Source organism: Coffea arabica, chromosome 9e (genome assembly GCF_036785885.1).
Source record: "Coffea arabica cultivar ET-39 chromosome 9e, Coffea Arabica ET-39 HiFi, whole genome shotgun sequence".
Taxonomy (NCBI): Eukaryota; Viridiplantae; Streptophyta; class Magnoliopsida; order Gentianales; family Rubiaceae; genus Coffea; species Coffea arabica.
This window is the reverse complement of record NC_092327.1, coordinates 1796900-1821004: the sequence shown is the minus strand read 5'-3', so window position 1 is coordinate 1821004 and position 24105 is coordinate 1796900. Positions and strand designations below refer to the sequence as shown.

The 24105-nt window shown below is 33.3% G+C and overlaps 1 protein-coding gene across 6 annotated transcripts; it reads right to left on the bottom strand.

Annotated features, from left to right (window-relative positions):
* Positions 1-218: 218 nt before the first annotated feature.
* On the bottom strand, positions 219-7173 carry LOC113709204 (pterin-4-alpha-carbinolamine dehydratase 2, mitochondrial-like). 6 transcript variants are annotated; one of them, XM_072066395.1, is made up of 6 exons: positions 6992-7163; positions 5889-5986; positions 5059-5144; positions 4858-4975; positions 1011-1079; positions 219-564 (listed from the first exon to the last, which is right to left on the bottom strand). In XM_072066395.1, exons 3-6 carry the CDS (start codon positions 5101-5103, stop codon positions 476-478), a joined length of 321 nt encoding a protein of 106 aa, XP_071922496.1. In that variant the 5' UTR covers positions 5104-5144; positions 5889-5986; positions 6992-7163; the 3' UTR covers positions 219-475. The 6 variants fall into 6 exon arrangements, with proteins under 6 accessions (XP_071922496.1, XP_027087708.2, XP_027087709.2 ...); XM_027231907.2 differs by having other exon boundaries at positions 4858-4981; positions 6992-7152; XM_027231908.2 differs by lacking the exon at positions 5889-5986 and having other exon boundaries at positions 4858-4981; positions 6992-7173.
* Between the last annotated feature and the right edge of the window lie 16932 nt (positions 7174-24105).

The window sequence follows — 24105 nt, the reverse complement described above, 5'->3', positions numbered from 1 at the left end:
ACGATGAGATAAACTCCGTATAATGGCCCCCGAATAGATGCATCTACAATCTCCTATCATCCATATACACTGGACACAAACACCTGGAATGCATCCGTACTATATAGATTAAGCAATCCCCAAAGTAATTATGACTTGGTGTTCTTCTGAGTTCATTTAATAGCAATGGTCAATCTTGGGACTTTCATTGACTGGTTAAACAAATAAGTAACACAGGATTGAATAGTACCTTTTTTTTTTCTTTTTTTAAAAATGAAAGGCTGAAGAAGGTCAGAGATGGAACAAAAATTATTTGGTCATCACAAAAGTCCAGCAAAAGCAATAATGTCAAGAAGCCAAAACACTTCAAGCTCACTTAGAACCCGAAAACTCCATCCACTAGATGCTTCTGGCGGACAAAGATCTTCTGTTGGAAAGGCGACATAGCGCCATGACATGAGGTTTTCTATTCCTCTTATTAAACTTTCTCACCAAGTTACTCCCCAACTTTTCTGCTGAGGAGTTGATGCAGATCAAGCCTATTGATCTTAGCAGCAAGTATGAAATCATTTTCAGTTAATCCACCTGCACAGGGAAAAGTCTACAGTCAGAAGCTGCAAATAAACAAAACCGACATTAGAATGATTTAAGATGCTATATTATGGAGGAAATTTCAGAAGAAGACAATGGCAGGAAAAGAAATGGTACAAAGTGTAGTGTAGTTCGTCCACAAGACCCGAATATCACGAGTGCCATAAATCACAAGGTTTCTTGTACTCATGAAAAGCAAGCGTCTAAAATGAATCACAGATAAAAGTCATGTAAGGTACATAATTGAATGTCATGAATTTGTTTGATGGTTCACATAGAGATGAGCTGGCTACGAAGTGAGTTCACCCACACAAGATTCTTGAATATCTACTCAAGATCATTATCAAGGGGTTTGGGGCATATTATCGATAAACTGAGTAGCTTGATCAAGCTTGAAAGTACAGATGGTAAAACATAATTTAGTAACAAGAAAACCTTACCCACAGCATGTGTCCATATCTCAATCTTCACGTTATTCCATGCCACAAGATGTAGATCTGGATGATGACCTGCAGCAAAAAGACCATGCTGTGGGCTACTGCTCTTTAGAGTAGCAATATGCTGTTGTATGCAATAAATAATGGCTTAATAGGTACGTGACTTCTAGGAATGCTAAAAATTCAACTAAGATTGTTAGCCAGGTCAGCCAGGCCCTCAATAATCAATTGTATGTTCTCTGGTCGCAATGTTAGCATCTATATACTTAATCAACAAAATGCTATAGTATTTCGTTATTCTAAGCTATTGGCTTATTTATTCTCTAACTGAAAGGATAGGCCAGGTCAAGAACCAGTAATAGCAAATAACAGAAACCTACTGCAGAAATTAAATCAGTACCATCTTTCAATAGTAAATAGTTTCAGTAAGAATTGCAGGAGCTCAGAGGCTGGAATTGAATAATAACTAGTGCCAAACAGAAAAATATTATGAATTAATCAATGGCTACATGTCATGGATCAAACCATCTCCAGAACTCATAGCAGTAAAACAACTTGTTTTCCACACAAATTATGTCCACCAAATAAGCTCTTAAGAAAGATGAAGCCTGCAGCTTGCCTAAACAGCCACTTTAAAGCTCATAAAAAATTGACCTCTTCATTGCCTTGAAGATTCCATATATATACCAACAGTTGAAAGATTAGTGGAAAGGCTTGGGCCTAAAAATCTATCCCATAAAATTAAATGCATAGGCATTGGTAGATTTCTAATGAGTAGTAGTCTTTTTGAGGTCCTCACTGTTATTGGAAGCCATCTGGTTTTGAAACGAATCTCATGTTTGAAAACCTCCAAAGAACTCAACAAAAGTAAGTGCTACATATTAATCTTAAGGTTAAGATGACCTTATTGTAGAGAAGCAAAGCAGCAGTCAAAATAAGTTTGCAAAAGATTGGGCAAAGATGCATCTATAACACTATCCAAATTTAAAGCCTTGGACCCGTCGAGAAAAAAAGCCTATTCAGCTAGCTAAAATTATTAAAACTTAGAGTCCGGAAAGCAAAGGAGTATTGTCGGGATTCTTCTGGAGTTTTTTAGTTAGGAAGGGCACACCAGTAATTTTACAGTTAGGTGATAGGTTATTCAATTGCCCGGTGCCGTCTCAAAGATTGTAAAATTCTTTAGTATCAAGAGCTGCAAATAACCCTCTCATGTTTTAAAATTTATAGAGTAATGACTATGCTGTTCCTTTCGGTCATTAAGTCCTTTTGCTTCACATTTAGGGCCATCTTATGTCCATACATGAAACATTGAAAACAAAAATGAGAAAAAACCATGAATTTCCATAAACCTAGGATAAGAATTGGGAAAAAGGAGAGAGATAATAAAGAAAAAGTGACAATCAGATAGTAGTTCGAGTCTTCTACCTTTTCCCTTCTAAAAAATTTCCAATTTCTGAACATAAATGCCTCCAACCCAAACATGTCTAGTCAAATTTAAAGGACCTAAAAGCTTATTATGTAAATCAAAGGAGCATTGGTTCATGAACTCAAAAGTTGATGTGGCTATTCAAAGGGTTATATATCAGTTGCCACACAGAGTTTGTGCAGCAACTGACTCGTTGAAATTGAAAATCTAGCCATTGGATGCTAGCCAATGCTGCATCCAATTGCTATATTTGGTTAACCTCCCTTTATAAACCGGCTTGTTTATATATCTCGAATGTTTATGACTAATTTTTTTTTACATGTCAGTTGCTGCACAGAGATTGTGTGGCAACTGACTCATTGAAATTGAAAATATAGCCGTTGGATGCTAGCCATTGCTGCATCCAACAACTATATTTGGCTAACCTACCTATATAAACCCACTTGTTTATAGTATTTCGAATGTTTATGACATAAATTTTTTTACATGTTTGTATTATTAAATGTAATAGTATTAATTTTTTTAAAAAAATTGACCTGCCTATATTTAGTTATCCATCTTTTTTTAATTAACCACTTGGTTGCCGCACAAGTTCTTTGCGACAACAGGCTCAATAAATTTTTTTTGTCACACACTAATTTTTTAAGAAATAAATTTGCTGTCAAAAATAATTGCAATTTGGTCCTTCGTTGCAGCACATATGCTGTGCAGCAACAATATAGGAAAAAAAAATTTTTTAAAATTATTCCATTGCCACACAAGACCTGTGCAGCGTCAGATTCAGAAGCCACTCATCAGATTCCACAATTGGCGGATAATTTTTTTCTTTTTGGGTATTAAAATAAGAAATTTGCTGGAATATAGAGGGACTAGCTTAGTTTGTCCTGTCTTCAAATTCATGTGCATTGCCATATTTGAGAACAAATGAGCTAATGGATTTGTCTATCAAAGGTAACATGCACGAGCTTTTGTAAAGAGGCATATTCCTGATGCAAAGCTAGAACCTCTCAACTATTTGAGTAACTCTGACTATTCTCAGACTCAACTTTAGAGACTTGTCAATGTCACAAAGAAAAATGTAAGAGGTAAGATATCAATCTTCTGAAAACATTTGATTCACAACATAAGCAAACCCAAAACTAAACATGTCCAAGCTGGAAACACAAACGATACTAATACAGATCTTCCCTTTCAAACACCAGCAAAGTGTGACTCGAGGTACCAAGTTCAGAGAAATTGCTTAAACTCTCTGCACCTACAAGATCAGTCCGTTATTCAAATAGTCCTCTATGCCTCACTAAGGTACACAGAAGGGGGGAAGAATAAGCTCTTTGCCCAATCAATAACCAAAATTTTCACTCATGACCTGCATGTAGCACGGTGAATATCAAACCAGCACACTTGAGCTTTGGCACTATTACACAAAGAATGAGAAGAGAACTGGAGATATATCCTCTATCTTGAATGATCTACCTCCCATATCAACCCGATAAAGTATTTATGCCTAGGAAGATGCTTTCAACTATTGGAAATAATCAATACTTCCAAAGCAACCAAAATATACTTGATCAACTTTCATCAAAGATAGTCATGTAGCAAAAATATTTTATAATTAAACATATAATGTAAATGACAACAAAGGGAATCAGCTCCAAATATCGTCTCAACCATCAATAAAATTCTTGAAAATTCCACTAAACCTACAGTCATCCACATAGGATCTTCCACATAACACAATAAACAACAGGAAACTTTTACATGCTTTTTTACGCTTTCACACCTAAACAAGCCTTGCTGCAAAGTTAGACTTTTATATATTGGCCAAGGAGGAATTACAAGTTTGATATGCAAAAAGTTTCTCCTGGAAAGTGCACCAGGAGAGTCCAGCCTTAGTAAATTTAAGGCATTCTAATACATAAAGAAAATTTTCTTAAGAAGTGCAGTAATCATATGCTAGGAGAAAATGAAACCTGAAAACAAAGGCATCCTAAAGTAAGAATTTACTTTTCAGTTGAAGTTGATGTTGTCTCATGGAAGATTAGAGGAAGAAAAACATGGAACACAAACAGACTTGGCTCTCCAGCAAAGACAACAAGGATGCATTATTTCTCATTCAGAATATATACCCAAAGATGTCCCTCAAGATTCAAACCATTTGGTCTGAGATTAAAAAAGAAAATAGCAATTTTGACAAACAAAATAACACTCTGTCATTGAAGTCTCAAGGACAAGAGTCATCATTTTAGAAGGTGGGATACCTTCTGCTTCTGAAACATTCAATAACAATTCAATGAACTCCAAATCCTTTCATACGAGTCATGACTTTGCACAAACATAAGTGCTACATGAAATGAATTGACATCTTGAACTCACACATATGGCAAGAAGATATCATAGAAGCTGTGGTTTCAGAATATGAATTACCTTCTGCTTCCGCTACATCAGCCACAAGTTTGAAGAACTCCATCCCTTTCATGAAAGTCTTAACTTTCCAAGTACGCTGCAGCTTCATCATGCCATCTTCTGTCACCAAGTTCCATCCCTGCACCTAAATATCAGCCTTTCAGTCCAGCATAATTAACGAAATGGAAAAACCACAAATATCAAAATCAGATCCTGCAAAACCTGAGGAATCAAACTATGTGCTGCTTCCACAGTCATAGGTCTCATATCCCTTGCATTACATGATACACACTTCTTGGTTGTTAAATCTGGCACCAAGAGAACAATTATCACAACAAAGGTTGCCTTAGTGTGGGATCACCTTGACAAAAAATGGAAACAAGCTGGAAATTAATGCTCCCCGTTCATGTCTCAATTCTTTTGAGACGGACCTCAAAAAGAAAAGAATGAAGCCCAAAAATGACAATAACACTTGCAAAAGTTTTACATGTGAAAATCATGCAGAAGCTTTAAGATATAGTAGCAGTTAAAGCAAAAGCAAAGTGTTTGGATCAAATAAAATCATTGAAGTAAGGATCTAAGAAGTGAAGCAATGAATTTGCAGCATTGAGGGGCCAATAATGTAGAAAAATCCTGACCGTCCAAAACAACTTAAACAAGAACTGGCAAGAGGAGGAAGATGATAGAGATCTAAGTAAAGATGGAACCAAGCACAAGATGATGCCTGCGAATTGTTCTTACTATTGTGAATGACCAGGAAAGGCTTACACTGTCAAATGTAAGCCTGAACTGCTTCGGAAATAATTTGATCACATGGTGTAGCAAAACTTCAGTTATATTGGCCTTGATGTAGGTCAATATAATTCACTTTAAATTAAGAGCCACAGCATTCCGAAAGAAAAGTGCAACCATATAATGTCACATCTAATTAGAGCTGAAGTATGATATTCGCGGTCAATGGAATACGCAAGGCTGAAATCCACTACAGAACAATGACATGTCCTGATTATCAAAATGGACAATCAGATCAAATGTTAAAGATTTAGACGCACCTGTGCCAGAACAGAAGGTCCTAAAGCCATTATGTATGTGTTTAAAGGATGTAAGTTCCTCACGACCCTGAAGTTTCTGAGCTACTTGAATATTTGAGCTGTATATGAATGCACAGGTATCCCAGAATACATAATTATTCCATAAACTGGAGAGTTACACTTCACTTATTGGATGTTACTTGAAAGGAATATGAAGTGGAAATAGTTAAAGGTACAAAAGAATTGTTATATTGTCAGTCAGAAAAATAAGAAAACGCCAATCAAACGGAATTTAGGACTTCTAAATCAACTGAGAAGAAGTCAATATCAGTATACACAGAACCGATCGGATTTCTGGTTTTATGACCTTATCTTTTCTTTCAACTATTACTTGCTCAAAATAAAGAATTGATCAGAAATTGCAAAATTTACAGGACAACACTCAATTATAATTTGAAATCATAGAAAAAAAAAGAGTAAATAGCTCCAACTAAATTTGCAGCAAGTTGTACTTGAAGGTGATGCACTCAAGATCACCAACATTTTGCTAAGCTTCGAATCAAATGATTTTCCATGTGGAGTCTTAATTGATAATATTTTAGCTCTTAATCAGAGTTTTAAAGATTGGAATGTTTGCTGGGTTCCTAGATGTCTTAATCAGATTGCCCATCTTCTTGCTAAAAATGCTTTATCACCTGACGATTCATGTACATGGTTCAATGTAACTCCAAACTTTATTCTGCCTGCACTCCAGGCAGATTTATGTCCATTTTAATAAATTCATCCACTTTTCTAATCCAAAAAAAAAAAAGAGTAAATAGCTACCTAAAACCAACATAACTTCAGTCCGCTGAAAAAAAAAAATAAATACATTGTTTAAACCAATCACACAAGTACAAACACATTAAATGCTACAATTGCCCACATCTCTTTAAAGAGTAATATGTACCCATGATTAAAAAACACCAAAGAAAAATAAATAAATAGCCACAAAATTGAATTCAAATTTCAAAATTGGGAACGAATTAAAAACAACCTAACCCTACATTCTGAGGACAGGATTTTTGACTAATTTAAGAGGAACAAGAAAACGTGATTGAATGATGGGTTCTGCCTGAAATTACCGTCCATGGGGTCTGGTGAAGCTTTTGGGCAGACCTCTACGCGAAGCCTGAAGTAAATTTCAAGCAAATAATACTACAACTGTATTAACAAAACAGCAAAAACTTGCAATTTTGACGAGTTTGATATCTATAAAACAATTTATAGACATTGAAATAACTAGATGGAGAGAGGGGAGGAGAAATACGTGGGCCATGGAGAGAGAGAGGAGACGAGCTTGAAATTGAACAGGTGTTCGCAACATGGACTCGTGTCACTGTGGCTGGCACCGTGGCACGTAATCAGTAAAGCGGCAAAGAGACAGCTGCTACAGGGAAGATGACTTCGGAGCTGGGAGTCACAAAATACATAAATAAATAAATAAGTTTTATTATGTTTAGTGTTAATTGAAACTTGCACCCGTAAGCTTTATCAAGATTGTATATTACCCCCTAAATTTCTAAATTTAGCAATATACTGCCTTACACTATCAATTTTTTGCAACTTGCACAAATCAACTTGATTCGCTCTATCAATGAAGGAATATGACATCTTTATCCTTTTCCAACGGAGTAATATGACTATTTTATCCTTTCTTTTTTAAGATTTCAAAAGATATACTTTTTCTCTATATTATCTCAGGAAAAAAAATCGTATTGGATTATTATCCAATGCTATGGCAAACTCCCTTACTCTAATTCCGTTTTTCTTTGCGCCAATCTCTACCAATTTAAAAATAATCCTCAATCAGTGAATCTCCAAATTCTGAGAAAAGTTTGATGGCTTACAAAAAAATTACTACAATAATAAAAAAAATTCTTGTATCATGCTTTACGTGTTACAAGGTTCTGTCATTCGTGAGTAAAAATTCACAAAAATAATGGCTTGTGGATTTGGAACTGGGAAAAAGTCATCACGAACAATGAAGGTGGAGGGAAAAAGGGGATTGGGGACTAGGTGATATGAAACCCCGATCTAGACAACCAAAACACCATGGCTTAGGCAGCGGAAATTTGACCCAACTAATCCCTAGAAGTCACGAACAATTTTGATATTATCTCAACCCGTAACTACTCGAATTAACGAACCAAATTGGAGATAGTAGAACGCCACAATCAAGGAGATACTCGATTGATAAGTTCGGGTGAATAATTTGAGAAGATTCTCAAGTATTCAAAGGCAACTCTCTTGCCAAAGAGAAAGTGAAAACTCACTAATTGTATTTAATAATCAAAAACTGATCCCAAACAAAGAGGAAGTGGGGCTATTTATAGCCCTTACAAGCATTAACCCTAATCCAAAGGTTGACCAAACTACCCTACATACTTAAGAAAGATTTGGGCCTTACTTACTAACAATGGACCGCAATTAAACTATCTTAATTACCTAGACTTTTTAAAACGAGAAATAACCAAAATCAACGAGGAAAATCAAATAATCCAATTAAACTCAAGCATTCGTGCAATCAACTAGTCTTCACTTGAATCTTCCAATTCCCCATGTGCTTGAATGAGTCTTGGTCTTTATATTCTCATCATTCCCCTCCTCTTAAAAGCAATTTGCCCACAAATTGAAGCACGAATGGTGACAAAACGAGTTACATGCCTTCGACTCAATCTTGTTATGATGGCTACAGATGGCATCCAATGCAAAGCTCATGTGCTAAGTTGGAAAATAACCCTCGTCGAACCTTGAATCTCACAAACCATCTTCAATGTATGCTCAACTTTATTGTTTGTGGTCATGAGGTAAGGGTCCTCAAAGTGGTATGAAGTGTATCCCGTGAAATCGAACTCCGGCTCGAACACACTTGCAAGGCACCAAGGCGGATTTGGTGATGTTGGAGCTGCATGTGGACTAAGAGCAAGACGAAAATCATAATGGTCATTGAGGTACTTGTTCTTTAAACGAACCCTTGGTACACAACCATCCCTAAAAAATGGAGTGTTCCCTTCAAGATGAACTCGAATCAACTCCCCTTTGGTGTGGACTGATTTAAGTTGACATTGTTCCATGAATGGATACCAAGGGGGTTTAACTCTTGGAGTACCAACTCCATGGAGGCTTGCAACGTCTACAATTGATTTTGGAATGGAACACACCAAGATCAGCTCAACTTGCCTTTGCTTGATATGTATAAAAGAAGAAACACTAAACAAAGCAAAGGTAAGTTTGTTAAGAAAATAATAGGCCTTCACCGGGTTGCTCAAGATCAGCCCACTTTCTCTTTTTTCTTCCTTTTTACCACCCATCTCATTAGATTTTTCCATCTCTTTTTCTAGTTCAACAGCTGACCCTTTTATCTCATTACTTTCAACTTTCTCTGCAGGCACAATTCCCTCATCTAGCTTTTTCTCCATTCTATAACGCTCAAGCTCACTTTTCATGCATGCTAGATCAATACAAAGTTGGTCATAAGTAAGTGATACAAGTGCAAGATGACGACTATTAAATAAGAAGGAATACTTATTAGTATGTCCATCAATTTTAACTTCTCGCCTCGACATCCATGCTTTGCCCAACAACACATGTGTCACTTGAATTGGGACTACATCACACAACACCTCATCCACATATTTGCCGATTTGAATAGGTACAAGTGTGTGCTTAGTAACCCAAACATCCCCATGAGTGCTCGTCAACTTGTACGGTTGAAGATGATCAATGGTTGGAAGATTTAATTTCTCAACCATGATAGTACTTGCAAGATTGACTTCACAACTACCATCAATGGCCAAGCTACAAATTTTATCTTTGACACCGTAACGAGTATAAAACCAACCAAGCAACTGAGATTTGACGAGGTCCAATTGCTCATCTACACCACGTAATGCCACTTCTTTGACTCTCTTAGGATCAGGAAGACAATGTTGTGGGCTAGCTTTTATGCGTCTTATACTCGCCATGACGTATGAGGGAACCTGCAAAAAGTTAGCAACGAAATCGAAGATATTGCCTTTCACGCTCCCTTACGTGTATCCACTCGCACTCGTGTATATGGATGTCACTCTAATGGACTTATCAAATACCTTTACCTGTTGGGTTAGGTAGTTGAGAAATGCTGCTCAAGTCCAACAACCGTTACCAACCTTTCCACAAGTGTAATCACAAGAATGTAGAAGAAAATGTAGGAAAGTGTTCCTAGAATCTAGGAAGAGAATATAGGAGAGTTTCCTAAAGTGGATGAGAGAATATAGGAAAGGTCCTAAAAATGGATTAGAGAATTTTAGGAGAGTTTTCTAAAAAATGGATGAGAGAATTTAGGAAAGTTTTCAAAAAAATGGATGAGAGAATTTAGAAAAATTTCCTAAAAATGGATGAGAGAATATAGGAAAGTTTTCAAAAAATGGATGAGAGAGTTTAGGAAAGTTTCCTAAAAAGGTAGGAGAGAGAGTGTCCAAGTAAGTACAAAGAGTTATTCAAGTGCTTTACTTAATTTCCTAATTGATTTTGGAAACAAGTTAGTTTTTGGAAACCTTTTGAAAATCCTCTTTCTCTTGAACAACTTTTGGTAACCTTCTTGAAACAACCTTTGGTAATCTTCTTGAAACAACTTTTGGTAACTTCCAAATTCTACTCCAAGAAAGATTGCACAAATCAGATTTGGTTCCCTATTCAAAACAATTCGGTTGCCACTTTCTTTCCTTTCCTTTTTTTTTTCTTGCCAACCGATTCCTCTTTTCTTTCTTTTTCTTTTCATTTTTGTTTTCTATTTTTTTTTTCTTGACTACAACTATCAATCACGACACAAAACAAGGAAGTCCACAAATAATAACAACCAAGAACTCCAAGATCTTTCAAGAACGTTCAAGGAAGTTGTCAGGAACTTCAGAAATTTCAAGATTGTGGTCAAGAATTCAAGAAGCTCAAGATTATTGTAAGTTCTCTTCAAGATTCACAAAATTCCAACAAGTTTTGCCAAAATTCAGATTTGAAAACCAAGTAAACAAGTTGGATAACACAAACAACAAGGCTGGACAGATTTGTATTCGGATGAACAGTAACTATGAATAATAACGATGAACAGTATGATGAACAGTAACGATGAACAGTGTCGGTGAACAGTACGCTAAACAGTAATATTTTTTTTTTTTTTTGTTCTAAACAAACGAACAGATTGGAATAAACATATATGACTCGAAATAAACGAAAAACAAAACAAAACAAAAAAAGATATAACCTGGTGGTTGTCAACTAGCTCTGGTACCAACTGATGTGAAACCCCGATCTAGACAACCAAAACACCATGGCTTAGGCAGCGAAAATTTGACCCAACTAATCCCTAGAAGTCACGAACAATTTTGATATTATCTCAACCCGTAACTACTCGAATTAACGAACCAAATTGGAGATAGTAGAACGCCACAATCAAGGAGATACTCGATTGATAAGTTTGGGTGAATAACTTGAGAAGATTCTCAAGTATTCAAAGGCAACTCTCTTGCCAAAGAGAAAGTGAAAACTCACTAATTGTATTTAATAGTCAAAAACTGATCCCAAATAAAGAGGAAGTGGGACTATTTATAGCCCTTACAAGCATTAACCCTAATCCAAAGGTTGACCAAACTACCCTACATACTTAAGAAAGATTTGTGCCTTACTTACTAACAATGGGCCGCAATTAAACTATCTTAATTACCTAGACTTTTTAAAACGAGAAATAACCAAAATCAACGAGGAAAATCAAATAATCCAACTAAATTCAAGCATTCGTGCAATCAACTAGTCTTCACTTGAATCTTCCAATTCCCCATGTGCTTGAATGAGTCTTGGTCTTTATATTCTCATCACTAGGAGAGGCAAATTTCAAAGAGGTTGGATAGACCATGGGAATATGAGGATGTAGGGCTATAGAGGAAAAGGTTTCAAGAGGGAAAAACTAGTGATCTTTCTAGGATGCAGGTGACTGTTGTCCTTATCATGAACATGTGAACTATATTAGGAACTATGTTAGGATTATCTGATAAGTATAGCCATCTTGGATGACACATACCATTCAAGGTTATTTATGTCTTCTCAACTTTTAATACTTTGGAGAAATTAATTGAATTTCGGCTGATTTTAATTGTAGAATGAATTGATACTATGAGGTAGTATGTTGCTACAATTCAAAGTTTAGGGGTGTGATCTACAATCTAAGAAAGTTTCAAGTGGTAAAGTGCAATTAACCATTATATTTTTTAAAAATTCTTGGTAAAAAAGAGATTGACTGCATCATGTAATGTTTATTTTAGGCAAATGATATTTCCATGACAATTTTTTTTGTTAATTCAACAAGAAACAAATTTTAAAATAGTAATGATGACATTCAATAGTCTAAGCCTTTTAGTTCTACATGATTAGTATGCCACTTGATTTTTTTTTTAACTTTCCTGTACTTTATTTTGTTTAATTTAGCTGATTTTATGTATTTATTTTATTTATTTTGCAAAGTCTAAGCATGACACTACTTATTGCAGATGACATACTAAGTTAGTTACAATAAGTCTAATAATGTGATCTATTACCCTCGCATCATTGAAGGATTTAAGTTTCAAAACTTTGTGGTAAAGATTGAAACTCTAATAACTATTTTTTTTGGCAGAATGAAGCCCTAATTAATTGGAAATTGTCTACATCAAACTTACAAACTAATGAGAATTGTAGAATGAATTGATACTATGAGGTAGTATGTTGCTACAATTAAAAGTTTAGGGGTGTGATCTACAATCTAAGAAAGTTTCAAGTGGTAAAATGCAATTAACCATTATATTTTTAAAAAAATTCTTGGTAAAAAAGAGATTGATTGCATCATGTAATGTTTATTTTAGACAAATGATATTTCCACAACAATTTTTTTTTTGTTAATTCAACAAGAAACAAATTTTAAAATAATAATGATGACATTCAATAGTCTAAGCCTTTTAGTTCTACATGATTACTATGCCATTTGATTTATTTTTTTTAACTTTCCTGTACTTTATTTTGTTAATTTAGCTGATGTTATGTATTTATTTTATTTATTTTGCAAAGTATAAGCATGACTCTACTTATTGCAGATGACATACTAAGTTAATTACAATAAGTCTAATAATTTGATGTATTACCCTCGCATCATTGAAGGATTTAAGTTTCAAAACTTTGTGGTAAAGATTGAAAGTCTAATTACTATTTTTTTTTGGCAGAATGAAGCCCTAATTAGTTGGAAATTGCCTACATCAAACTTACAAACTAATAAGGCATGTATGGTTTTTTTTTTTTTTTATCAAACGGCAACATCTAATCTAGCCTACTTCTACTCCTATTACTATTCTAACCTACATTAGGGGGAAGGCCCAACGGGGTTTAGAGAAATCAACGGGAACTAAACTACCATCAGATTAGATGAGTGCGTTACGCACCTAGGGATGGCAACGAGGGGTGCCCGCCCCACGGGAGGAATAATGGGGTGGGGGATGGGGCCGGGACGGGGACAGGGACGGGGGGAATTTTTCTCTCCCGTTTTAAATGGGGCGCGTCCCCCGCTTCAACTTATTAATATAAATAAATGTAATATATTATATAATATAATAATAATAAATTTAGAATATTTGGCAACTAAACATAACATTTATCCTACTTCTATCCAAATTCTTAATTGATATTTGGCACAAATATGTTACGTGTTCTATGAGTATTCCCAACTATTATCTGTACAATCCAATTGAGTTTTTTAATTTTCTTAGTGTTTTATATCAACACTTTTCTTGTTTCATTTTTTTCACTTTTTTCAGATTCGTATTTTATTTTATTCTTTGAATTTAGTTTTGATCTATTGAATGAAAACTTCTAGAAAAAAAAACCAAATTATCACCCGCAGGTGAAGCGGGGCGGGGGTGGGGAGAACGGAGGCGGGGGGACAGGGGAGGGATCCCCCACCCCAAACCCGTCCCGTTGCCATCCCTATACGCACCCGTATGGATTTAGAAGAAGTCACATATAGTGGCACATTGATGGGATGCAAGATTTAAACCATTGACCTCCTATCCCACCAAAACTTAAAGTCTTTGGCGGTGACCAACAACCCAAAGGACCGTTAGTTATGTATGTTTTGTTGATGACCCAGGAAAATTAGGGTCTAGTTATAAAACAGTTTGGTGAAATGCATAGAAAACTTTTAGGATATGTTTGGATTGAGGTTTGGATAGATTTAATTTGAAACTTCTAGTATGTGTTTGGATGTAGGGAATTGGATAAATTTAATTTGAAGTCCTTTACCTAAATCCCCTTGGCAGTTTGAATAACTTTAGGACAATTTGGATTCGAAATTCACTCAAATTTTTTTAGTTCAAAGAACTGAATTTGAAATTCTCCTTCACATAAATCTATCTCTCCTTTCAAGAACCAATTTTCTTATATTTGTGAGCTGAAGAATAGGCCAAAAACTGACTTGATGCTGGTCATTGATGGTTGTAGCCTAGTATCATCAAGTTCCAGAAGAAGAAATTGGAGTAAGAGAAAGTGTTAAACAAGTTTTCAAATTTGGTTTAAGATCTATCTTTGTAATAATGGAGAACATGAAAAATGTATATTTTAATTTAACTCCTAAACTTTTTAGATATCTAGTTTTTATCCCCTATATTCTTAATAAATGAAAATTCCTTTTATAGCATTACAACTGATGCCAAAATGATATATTTGGATTAGTCATGAATTCTAAATTCCTTCATTTCAAATCCACTCATGTCAAATTTATTGTTGAAATCAAATCCGTCGATCCGAGCACACCTCTATAGAAATTTGGAATTTATTTTTGTATTGTTACTTAAATTTCGTCCCTCCATGATTGCCTAATTCTTGTTAGCTCTCTAAATATTGATCAACTAGGGATTAATACCTTAGTGATAAATACCTATAAATTAAAAATATCAAGTTCCACATATTTAACTCCATGATATTTGATGTTAGGTATTTTGATACTTCACAGTGAAAAAAAAGATGGCTAAGCAATATTAATCCAAAATTTTACTTTTGTGTACTTTTTAAAAAGGATAAATGCCTAATTAGATATTTTAGGCAATGTTTGGATGAAGAAAATGGAAGGAAAGGAAATGAGAGGACTCTAATGGAAAACAAAAGAAATGAGAGTAAAGGAAAGGAAGTTTCATCCATCTTGTTTGGATTAAATACGAAAGTAAAATAAAGAAAACATGGAAAATTTTATTTGGATTAGGCAAGGAAAGGAAAGGAACAGAAACTATTACATGTTAGTTAGATTTTATCCATAATTTAAAAAGTCTAATTTGTAAACACATAAGTTTTTAAAGAAATATCCAAATTTTCATTAATCTTGGTTTTATTTTCCTTCATTATGCTCACTTTTGGATAGAAAGTAGGCAAACAAAAAATAATTGGACTTTCTCCCCTCGCTTCCCTCCCTATCCTTCCCTTTCTCTCCTTAAAAATCAACCCAAATATAAAAAATTTTAGCCCTCCATTACCTTTCTTTTCCTTTCCTTCCTATTCCCCTAAAACAAAAAATGCCTTAAAGTTTTTTAAGGTTCAATCTAAATTCTGATATTTTACAGCTACCAGTATATTGAAGTTCTTTCACGTGTTAAATTGCTTGCTAATAATTAGTTAGTCTATGCTACATTTGGTGAAGGAATATGATTCTACTAGAGTAAAGTGTCCTTAATGTTGAAGGGTTTATAGTATCAATGTGTCAAACATGTTGCACCATGACCAGTTTGATACAATAGGAGAAATTCCAATCTATTACAAGTTTGATAAAAGTTTATTTGAAATTATCTTGAGTTCTAAGGATTTGAAGAGATAACTTGAAAAGGTTCTTGCAGGAGTTTTTGGCGCAATAGAAATAGGTCGCACTTTGAAGGTGCTATTAACTATTTGTAAGACTTTTAGAAATGCCATGCCTAGACCTCTAAGACAAATTGCAACTAGCTCTTCAATAGTAACTCATGGTTGAAATCCAAGCACGACTTTTTCAATGCTAATTTTCCACATGGTGCAAACTCCCATCATATCGGTTCATCAAGCACCAGGGTAGTTATATAGGATTATAATGGTGCATTTGTTGCTGGTCTTGCTAAACATATTTTGGAAAATTTAACTCTTGATGCCATTGAAGCTTACGCAGCCAAGTATGGCTATTCATTTCTTGCTAAAGATAAAACTTCAGTGTATTGTCATTGAAGGTGATGCTCCAAGGATCATTATTTCCCTTTGTGCTATCCACTCTTCATACAGATCGTTCAATTAATTGATACATAAGGAATTTTTCATTAAGAAAAAAACTTGGTTATTAAGGCACATGATACACTGTGGCACAAGTAATATTTTGTATACAAAAGTTCAAAATTTTGACTTAAAAATGTATTTAAAATTAAGGGATACTAGGATTATATCATGGTGGACCCAACACTTGCCTATCCTTTGCCCTCAGGGCATAAAATAGAAAAAGGCAACTTAAACGTATCACAAATTCGAATGAATAAGTTTCATTGCCAACGGCAAGATTTGTTGCTCAGTTTTATTTTTTAGCATTGGAAATTAAAACTTTAGCAAAAGGGCTTGTTGGAATAATCATCTTCGTATTGTACCCAAAAAAAAAAGATGGTCGAGATAATTGTGCAATAGTCAGTTTGTAATGAAAAATTAATTGAAAATCCAATTTTTTTGATAAAATATTATACTTTCATTATATCCGAACTAATGGCAGAAATTATATCAAACATACACAAATATGACATAGATATGAAGAATAATAAATAGATACTACATATCTAGAGAATTGATAAAAATTAGACAGCAAATGTCCAAAAGTACTCAAAAATCAATGTAATAGATATAACACTTGTAAACCTAACATCAGTATATGCTTCAATCGCTACATCTGCTAATTTACTATTTAAAGTTTTGATATTAATGTTGAGATTTTTCAAGATAGACCTAAAAAATCCCATACTTGACAACCAAATTTTAAAAACTTAGATCTAACAATAAAATAAAAAAACCTACCAAAAACTTTCATTAGGAATCCACAAGATTAATTTCTTTCTAGTAGATGTTAGGTCTTGACTTGCATATTAGATTTTCAAAAATACTATTACGCTTCATATTACCAACATTCAAAATGAATACGATATATCATTCAACTTCTTCATTGAAATTATCCATATTAATTCACTTTTTGATGTATATTATTATAGTGACATCCGTTTGGATTAGCTGTTTTTTAGGGTATTTTTGAAAAATTTTACTGTAGCAAAATTTTTATAGTATATTTTGGGATATTTTTAGAAAATATTTTGAGATATTTAAGAGTAGAAGAATTTTTAGAATATTTTTTGGAATATTTTTTAAATATTAAAAAAAATTAGACTACTTTTTAGAGTACCTTTTAAAGTACTTTTTAAAAATTTTAATAGTATTTGAAAAACTCAACAATCCAATCAAACAGGCTTAGTTGTTTAAAACTTGAAGTAATGTATGAGAAACATCCTACTTCAATCATTACATATTAGGATTGTGTAATTGATTTTGAAGTAGATATACTATTTGGTAGATATATCTTAACAGCATAAAAGTGTCTATGAATGAATAAACAATGAGGAACACTGACCATGAACTGGTTATAATATGATTTGAAGTTAGTCATGGACTATTTTGTCACTTAGTTTGGATTGGAGGCCAGGGCAGTTGGACTTGTTGTGTTTAGGGCTGTTGTCGAGTCGAGTGGAGCTCGAGTCGAGATAAAATAACTAAGCTCGAGCTCGTCGAGGTTTTAAAATTCGAGCTCGAGTTCGAGTTCGACATCAATTTATGGTACTCGAGCTCGAGTTCGAGCTCGAGTTTAATTAAATATAATAAATTCAAATCAAGCTCAATCGAGCTTATTCGAACTCAATCAAGCCTAATCAAGTTCAAATAATAAAAATTAATATTTTATATATAATTTTAAATAAAGGATATTATTGACATTTCACAATAATAAAAATTAAAATATATATTATAAAAAGTTCGATAGAGCTCGTCGAGCTCTCGAGTATCATATATCTAAGATCGAGCTCGACTCAATAACTCTAACAAGCAGTTCGAGCTCGAACTCGAGATCGAGTTTGGTCAACCGAGCTCGATCTCAAGCTGCTGACCAAGTAGCTCGCGAGCTCGAGCCGAGCTACTTGGTTCAGCTCCACCCCTAGTTGTGTTGTTGTCCAGTCAATGGCCTCGATTCGTCTGCGGCATGTTGATGGACCAGATCCACGAGAGTTGGGAGTAGCTGACACGACATCATTTTATGGCCAAAAAAGTAAAAGAAAAATTATCTAATTTCTGAACACTGTTGAAGTTTTCCATTAGGTATGAACAAAATTATTTATTAAACTTAAAAGCCCTGCACAAACGTCAATACAGTAGTTGTAGAAACCTAAAGAGACATCACCTCGATTCACCAAACCACACCGTTCCCAATTCAAAATCAAAACTAGAGCAATGAGAGAGAAAATAGAGGCGAACAAAAATAAAAGAAAAATAAGAAGAGGTTGCAACAGAAATAAATATCAACTACGAATCCATTGTTGTGACTATGTATGAGAAGGAATTAGAAACCAAAGAAGAAGAGCGTCTAAAAGTATCATTTTTTTGAAGAGAAGAATGAACCTATGATGATTACATTGCAGGTGTGTGTAGATTACATTAAGATAAGTCATGCATGGAGATTGGAATGGATGGTTGTTTTAATTTGCAATGTTTAATTGAAGATCTTGAATATTATTGTTATTAAGTTACAAAGTTGTTAGCAAGCTTTACTTTGCTACCATGATCTTGCTCCATTTGTAAATGATGTGAGAATCTATCAACCTATCAACTTTTGGGTATAAAATCGGTACAAACAGATTTACACAAAGGGCTAAGTAGAAAAAGTAAGAGATGCATAATGGTGATAATATTCGTAGTACACAATCATAGGAAGTCTAGAAAGAAAAGAAAGAGGAATTAAAATTGGCCATGACAATGTTTCCTTATCCATTTTTTATTTGTTTATTGTTAAAAAAAAAAGAAAAAAAAGGAACACTCTCGAGGCAAGATTGTTAGAAATAATTGGTTGGAGGCGTAGAGCAAAAAGAGATGAATGAGATGATTATTAAGGTAAGAAAGAGTGGTGGACAGAGGTGATGATGGTGGCTATGGTGGGTTTTTTTTTCTAAAATTCTAGGCCTTTTTGTATTTCTTCCGTGTGCATTTATGGGATTGAATGTTGTTTATCCTTTATAGCAATTCTTTTCCTCAAGAAATTAAGTGGTTTTTTTTCCCTAGAGAAAAATATTTTTTGATATTTTTAGTCCTTTGGTATTTGTTTGTCGAAATTTGACTCATGCCTACTCTGTTTTTATTTAAATTTATCTAATCTCTCAATATTTGTTTTTAATGATGCCTTTGGTTCTTTTTGTCTTTTGTTAATTTTCGTTTGATTCATTTGTCGTTACCTCGCAATAGTTTACTTTTAGGAATAATACACTATTTCATAATTAATTCGCTTGTTTGTTTCAAGGGGAAAAGCTCTTATCTGTTTGTTGCTATAAGGAGGGGGTATTGTTGCCATAATTTGGTTAGACATTGTAATTAACAAGGGGTGACTATAATATGGTCAAATCTTGAGGTCTGATCTACAATTTGGTCAAACCTCAGAGAAAGTAAATGTAAACCATTTTATATATAAGGATGCATCTCTATCTCTAACTACATAAAGCGCCGAAGGGTTGGCAACAGTGATTTCCACTGGTTATTTTGTAATTTGAGGGTTGATTTTGTCCTCATTTGTCTTTGTAGGTGTGATGGAACTCATTGTGGGGTCATCTCTGTTTCATGCTTGTCGGCCACAGGTTCTAAATTTTGGTCGCCTTATTCCAATTTTACCCTTTTACACTGGTTTCGTTGTTGTTTCTCTATAGATTTTGGCCTTTTTTTGTCTTTTTATTGCAAATAATATTTTTAGTGGTAGGCACGTTGCCTGCTGCATATGTCTACCCAGATTTCTTGGACCTCTCACGGTTTTTGCGAAATCTTTTCTGGTCTGCCGCCTTATTATGTTGGTCCACTATGTTTGGGTTTCGGACATAAGAAAAATGCCACTATATCCATCCATATATAGCAAAAAATATATATATATATATGATATGCAAACAAAATCAGCAACTTTGGCTGCCAAATTACTCTTCACAGGTTAAATAGTACCAGCAACAAACAATTAAAAAATTTATACAATTTACACATTACTAATCAATACTAAATATTACAAAAATCAACACAACCTAGAATAATACACCTCAAATTATACCATCATACACACTAAGAAATCCTTCAATTAATCCACTCTCACAAGTTTCACTAACATAAAATTAATTAGAACCAATAATCAAATCACAATTAGACAAAACATAAATATACTGTAAACAATAAAATACCAAAAAAACATAAAAAAAATGCAAAACAATTACTTACTTTACCAATAGAAAAACATATCAAAATCATAATCATTCAAAATAATATAAAATATGACAAATCCATACTACATTACAAAAATTATATTACAAATCTTTACACATGTTCCAATATAAAATACACGTACATATAATTAATAAACAAATGAAAAATATTGCCTATAACATACCAGCTCTTTATGCGTTTTTTGCATTAATTTGGCTGTTCGATTTGTCCATCTTTCTCCTATGGTCCAATATGTAGCCGTCAATGTCCTCTGCTCCCAATATGTTAAATACAAAAGAGAATCATTTAATTTATGTTAAATACATAAATGTTTATAACTAAAATTGAAAAAGTGTTACACTCATATTTTTAAGAAAAGGAAACTGATAGATTTTGTATTTAACATAAATTAAATGTGTGAAAGTAAAAAAGATATTGCCTATAACATACCAGCGCTTTATGGGTTTTTTGCATTACATGAACAAAATATTAGTTATTTACGGGCATTTTACTCTGAATTATTTAATTTGTGTAAAATACATAAATGTTTGTAACTAAAATTGGAAAAGTGTTACACTAATATTTTTACGAAAGGGAAACTCATAGGTTTTGTATTTAACATAAATTAAATATGTAAAAGTAAAAAAAGAAATTGCCCATAGCATACCGGCTCTTTACTGGTTTTCTCCATTACATGAACAAAGTACTAGCTATTTATGGACATTTTACTTTGAATCATTTAATTTATGTTAAAAACATAAATATTTGTAAGTAAAATTCAAAAAATATTACACTAAAATACTCAATTATTAAATTAAAGCTTTTGCGTTTTAAGATTGAGTAGTTACGTCGATAATATTTGTTAACTGCCCAATTATTAAATTAAAGCTAATTAAAGCTTTAGCGTTTAAGATTGATAATATTTGTATGTGCATGTTCGGCAAAATATATATATGGACACAAATTCTGTGTGTATCTAATATTATTAATTTAAAGCTTTTGTGTTTTAATATTAACTACTCTATTGTTAATTTAAAGCTTGTCGTCAAGCTCCAGTTACAAGTTAATTGTCTCCTTTTGCTGTTGTGCTCATATTCTATTTTCTCATCTTATTCCAATATGTGCATATCTAATAAATATAAATCAATTGTCCCGCTTTGTATTAGGTTCCATTAATACGATCAATTGTTTTTAAAAATATCGAATAATTTCCCTCTATTTCAAAAATGTTACTTCGATAATATTTGTTAACTACTCAATTATTAAATTAAAGCTCTTGCGTTTTAAGTTTGAATAGCATAACATAAATGTGTTTAGGACAAAGTGATAATTAGTTGTGTGCTTTTTTATATATGTGCATGTTCAGCAAAATATACATGTCAACAAAATATTGATTTTCTAAAAAATATATATATATCGAGACAAATTTTTTGTGTATCTAATATTATTAATTTAAAGCTTTTGCGTTTTAATATTAACTACTCAATTATTAATTTAAAGCTTTTGTGTTTTACGATATTTTTAGCAAAATATATAGCAATTCTTCTACGATGCCACCGCATGCTATCAAATTTTACGTGGTTGTTCCCTGGTGATTAAAGATTACGTGGCGCAAAATTTATCTTACGTGGTTACAGATTAGAAGTTACACATGTAGTTACAGTTCATGTCATGTACTCAAAAATAGAGATATGCTTGTTTCGTTCGGTTCTTTCACAAATTACATACTGTCATAGTGGACTTGCAATCATTAGTTAGATTTAATGCATGCACGTGCTTCCTTCTACCAAGCCACAAACTCTTTGTATAGTTGAAGACTATGTGTTCTGTCTACATTAACCTTTTCACGTCAGTTTCTTTGGTTTGGTTTTCTTTATCTACGGACTACCAACTATTATAATGCTTTAGAGATGTTTCTCTTTTCTCTTGCGCCTTTCTGTTAGCTCTTTATTTTCTATTGGCTTTTCCTGATCCCTGTTTCAAATTCTCAGCTTCGCGCCGGCTTCAGTAAGGTATGTCCTTGTTTTTCTTTTCTGCATTTCTTCATTGACCTTTTCCTTGTTTACTCTTAATCAATCTGCAGTTACTTATTTTCTTTCCTTGTGATTGAAGTTATGTTTCTATCATTTTCCCCTCCCTATTAATTACCTAAGAATATTTGTTTTGTTCCCATGATTTTTGCCAAAAAACTTACTACTTTGCACAGAATCATTTTTCTTTGTTGCAGCTTTTTAGTCTGCATTAACTCTGAATTTTCTTACGTTAGGTGACTCTATAAACTATTAGCAAATTGAAAAAAATCTCCTTACTTTTTCCATTTTTGTGTATTTTGCTCATGGTCACTGTGTATACTATCTCATATTTGCTTATTCTACAATCACTACTATAATATTCAACAAAACAATAACCCACTATTTCTAATTTCTTCTACTTTATTTTACATTATTCATCACTCAATAACACCATAATATGGGCACCCCACGACAGCCGCGGGGTCGAATGCCTAGTTATATGTTCAAACTTAATGCTTTTATACGTACAATAATGGAATATATACGTAATTGACCAAGTGGGTAATTGAAATACACTTAACTATCTAGATTTATTCCTACTTCCCTCTCTCTTTTTTGGCCAAACTTTCCAAGGTTGCTAACTCATTTTTGGTTGGTCGTTTGGTCATTATACCTACCTCTTCAATTTTTAAACTATTAACAAACAGTGTTGTATTTGTTACGAAATAATTAAAAATGCGAATGTCGCTTTGTATTACCAAGAGGATTAATTCATGATTTTATGGCTACATTATGTATAGAAGTTACAATTCATAAATCTATTCATATAGTGGAGAAACCGTTTCATAAGTTTCTTCATATTCTTGTAGTAGTGGGTGTTTAATATAATTTATGTACCTTTTATCTTGTAGTACCTATATATAGAGATACATTGACACACTTTGAGATGACTTTGGTATTTGTTGAAATATAAGAATATCATTCTCCATTTCTCTACTTCTTCAATTCCTATTATAGTATTTCATTTTATTAGTTTTATAATACGTTATCAGCACGAGTCTTTACTTTTGAACAAAAGGTGAAAATGGAGACTCTACCTTGAACAAAAGTGAAACAGGAAATTTTGCCAAAATTCTGCCTGCATTTCTTCAAGTAACTTCTAAGATAAATTTTTGATCCACAAACTTATTTCAATTTCTTATGACTAATATTTGAATTATCGCAAAATACAAGTACCTACTGTTGAGCAACCACTAAACGCAAACATATATTGTTTGACATCTTTGAGGTAATATTTCTCCTTTTAATTCTACTTATTTATCTTTATAATTATTTGTTATAAATACTTATATTCTGATGCATTGAGTTTTAGAAATGCTATTATAGAAAATCAATTATGTTTGAGGATTCACTTGTCCTTTGAAATACTTAAAGAAAAAGATTCGACCACCTGAAGATGGTCGTTCGTTAACAAAAATATTTTGCCTTTAGAAGATGGTTATTATTTCAAAAGCCTGGTATGATAAATTTACTTGTGGTTACAAGAACATAATTATACAATTTTCAGAATTACTTCTCAGTTGAAATTGTGTCGAGAAAATTTTACTCATAAAATATATTAAAAATGATACTCTCCATAATTGATTTCTCGAATATGC

Bases quoted from the DNA above. Each gene is read 5' to 3' on its own strand.
- LOC113709204 (XM_027231908.2), bottom strand. The intron at 1,080-4,857 runs GTAATTCATATT...TTTTTGCTGCAG, and splicing joins TGATGTAGCGGAAGCAGAAG to GTCATCATCCAGATCTACAT. The intron at 565-1,010 runs GTAAGGTTTTCT...TTCCCTGTGCAG, and splicing joins GATATGGACACATGCTGTGG to GTGGATTAACTGAAAATGAT.